Source organism: Lipotes vexillifer, unplaced genomic scaffold (genome assembly GCF_000442215.2).
Source record: "Lipotes vexillifer unplaced genomic scaffold, Lipotes_vexillifer_v1.1 scaffold408, whole genome shotgun sequence".
In the NCBI taxonomy this organism is placed as follows: domain Eukaryota; kingdom Metazoa; phylum Chordata; class Mammalia; order Artiodactyla; family Lipotidae; genus Lipotes; species Lipotes vexillifer.
This window is the reverse complement of record NW_006787469.1, coordinates 1973270-1976519: the sequence shown is the minus strand read 5'-3', so window position 1 is coordinate 1976519 and position 3250 is coordinate 1973270. Positions and strand designations below refer to the sequence as shown.

The 3250-nt window shown below is 56.9% G+C and overlaps 1 protein-coding gene across 1 annotated transcript in view; it reads left to right on the top strand.

Annotated features, from left to right (window-relative positions):
* VPS18 (VPS18 core subunit of CORVET and HOPS complexes) overlaps positions 1–1912 on the top strand; it is an 8340-nt gene extending 6428 nt beyond the window's left edge. Inside the window, exon 5 of the mRNA XM_007460163.1 lies at positions 575–1912. Coding sequence (XP_007460225.1) covers positions 575–1300 — 726 coding nt within the window. The 3' untranslated portion in view covers positions 1301–1912. The remainder of the gene's footprint in view (positions 1–574) is intronic.
* Positions 1913–3250: the final 1338 nt, after the last annotated feature.

The window sequence follows — 3250 nt, the reverse complement described above, 5'->3', positions numbered from 1 at the left end:
GGTCCGGGAAGATCCCACATGCCGCGGAGCGGCTGGGCCCGTGAGCCATGGACGCTGAGCCTGCGCGTCCGGAGCCTGTGCTCCACAACGGGAGAGGCCACAACAGTGAGAGGCCCGCGTACCACAAAAAATAAATAAATAAATAAATAAAATTCGAGGGAATTCCCTGGCGGTCCAGTGGTTAGGACTCTGCACTTTCACTACCGAGGGCGTGGGTTTGATCCCTGGTCAGGGAACTAAGATCCCGCAAGCCACGCAGCGAGGCCAAAAAAAAAATGGAATTCCTGGGTCTGAACCCAGGACTTACTGAATCAAAATGTCTGTGGGTGGGGCCCAGAAATCTGTTTTTTGGATGTGCTCCCCAGGTGATTTGTAAATTCACTAAAATTGCAGGCCCACCATCATAAGTAGCGTTTGCGTAGCTCTGACAGAGGCAGGCCCATTACTGAGACAGGTTCCTTCCCAGCCCTGAGGAGCCCCGTCTCACTTGCTGCCAGGAGTGCTGGGCCTCTGTCTTTCCCACAGACCCTGTCCTGAGTGGGACCTGACCCTAACGCTCTCAGCCTCCCCGCAGGTGGACGTGGACCTGGCCAAGCAGTGTGCTGACCTGCCTGAGGAAGATGAGGAGCTGCGCAAGAAGCTGTGGCTGAAGATTGCTCGGCATGTGGTGCAGGAGGAGGAGGATGTGCAGACGGCCATGGCCTGCCTGGCCAGCTGCCCCCTGCTCAAGATCGAGGACGTGCTGCCTTTCTTCCCTGACTTCGTCACCATCGACCACTTCAAGGAGGCGATCTGCAGCTCGCTGAAGGCTTACAACCACCACATCCAAGAGCTGCAGCGGGAGATGGAAGAGGCCACGGCCAGCGCCCAGCGCATCCGGCGAGACCTGCAGGAGCTGCGGGGCCGCTATGGCACCGTGGAGCCCCAGGACAAATGTGCCACCTGCGACTTCCCCCTGCTCAACCGCCCTTTTTACCTCTTCCTCTGTGGCCACATGTTCCACGCTGACTGCCTGCTGCAGGCCGTGCGGCCTGGCCTGCCGGCCTACAAGCAGGCTCGGCTCGAGGAGCTACAGCGAAAGCTGGGCGCCGCTCCACCCCCTTCCAAGGGCTCTGCCCGGGCTAAGGAGGCCGAGGGGGGCGCTGCCACCGGGGGGCCCAGCCGGGAACAGCTCAAGGCTGACCTGGATGAACTGGTGGCCGCTGAGTGCGTGTACTGTGGGGAGCTGATGATCCGCTCTATTGACCGGCCCTTCATTGACCCTCAGCGCTACGAGGAGGAGCACCTCAGTTGGTTGTAGGAATGTGTCAACCCCGATAGGCGGGCAGGCGGTTGGGGGCTGTCCCTTCTTGGGAAGGCCACAGCGTCATCTGTCCTTGGTCTCCTGGAGGCTGCTGGGCTGGGACTGTGGTGGGGGGAGCGGAATCATAGCTGTTGTCCTCGAGGGGTGAGCTATGAGTGCATTCTGCCAGCTGCCCGTGCTGTTCTTCAGGGCTGCCTTAGAGCTGCTGTTTTGCCAGTCCGTCAGCCTGCTTCCCAACAGAGGGCCTTAGCCTGGAGAAGTCAGAATTCTGACCCCATTACTATCCCCCCTGCGTCTAACAGCTCTTTCTTCCTTTTCCCTCCTCACACACATCATGTTCTCTTTCTGGAGCACTACCTACCATTATTCCTTTTCACTCTGTGGCTATTCTCCCTCAGAAGCCCTCTCTTCTGTCGGCTTCTAGGTCCCACAGGTGAAAAGACAACCCCTCCAAGTCCTGGGCATGGGGTGGGGGGAAAGGTGGTGCTGATGGTGGGCATGCTCTTGTGCACACTGTCTGGGGCTCCAGTGTGAGGGGTACCCTGGGGCAGAGGGCCTCACGGAGGACAGTGGGAGATGGTGATGGGGTGGAGAGCATTAAACTGTCTGGTGTCACAGAGCACTGGTGACTGTGGAGTTGATGGCTTTGTGTTGATGCTGGGCAGAGTGGTTTGTGAGTGATCGCCAAGAGGGGCTAGGGTGTCACGGGGAAGCTGCCAGGGCCCTGCATGTTCAAGCCTTGGCCCTTGCTCCTTTTCCTGGAGATGTGACAGGATGATTTTGCCATTTTCTGCTCACTTCTTTGCCTTCCACTGTATCCGTTCTGACTCCAGGCTTCGGTTGGTAATTAGGGCCCACCCTCCGAAGTCTAGGAGCAGGGACTGTTCTTCCCTTTGGCCAGCAGGTGGTGTTGCTCCCCACAGAACCCTCCACACTGGGGCAGCAGGGGGCGCTGATTTCTCAAGTCACTTTCTCCACTGATGCTTCCTAGGTCTATTCCCTCCGTAGTTGTTCCCAAGAGTTTTCTGGTAATCTCCACTGCCTAACCATAAATCTAAGCCCCTCGTTCTTCCTCCCTCCACTGGCCCTTACGCATGCTAGATTTTGCTTGCCCCTCTCTTTGCCAGCCTGCCTCCCTGCCTTCTCAACTTCTGCCCAGTTTTGATACTGCCCTACCACTGTCTGGCATTAAACCATGATTTTTTTTTGGCCAAGCTGCGTGGCATGCGGGATCTTAGTTCCCCGACCAGGAATCAAACCTGTGCCCCCTGCATTGGAAGCGCCTAGTCTTAATCACTGGACCGCCAGGGAAGTCCCTTAACCATAATGTTGAGGTCCAACATGGAGGCGAGACTACCACTGCCACCATCCATGGCATTTGGCAGATATGTTTTCTCCCCATCTATCTCCTTTGACCTGCCCATCCCCCCAGCTTACAGTTCTTTAGTTGTGGCTCGAGGCTAAGCCCTAGGGAGTCCTGAAGCAGGGCCTTCCCGTGACATCAGCTGAGCACCCTTTGCTCCATGGACTGGTGTTCACAGTCCACTGTCCAGGTTTATGGGTGTGGTCTATCAGCCACCCAGACTGAAACAAAATAACAAGTGAGTGTTCCTAGAATTAGGCTGGGGTCAGGTCACCTGGCTAGTGACTGCAGGCGTCTCCCTTGCCCCTGCAGCCTAATCCTCTTCCAAGACTTTTATCTTCTGCAGCCCTGGGAGAATCTTGCCCTGCTTATTCTTTTCCAGCCACTAGAACAACGGGGTCTCTTCATGGCCCCTGCCAAGGGATAGGGCCAGAAGCTGCCCATTTTTGATGAGCCTCAGACTCCCCATCTTGCCCCAGAAGCCAGAGTGGAAGCAAATGGCGGGTAGGGTCCCACTGGGTGAGCAGAGGGCATCCTAATCCTGTTCCATTTCCCCCGTTCCAGGAAGATTTGGAGGGCTCCTG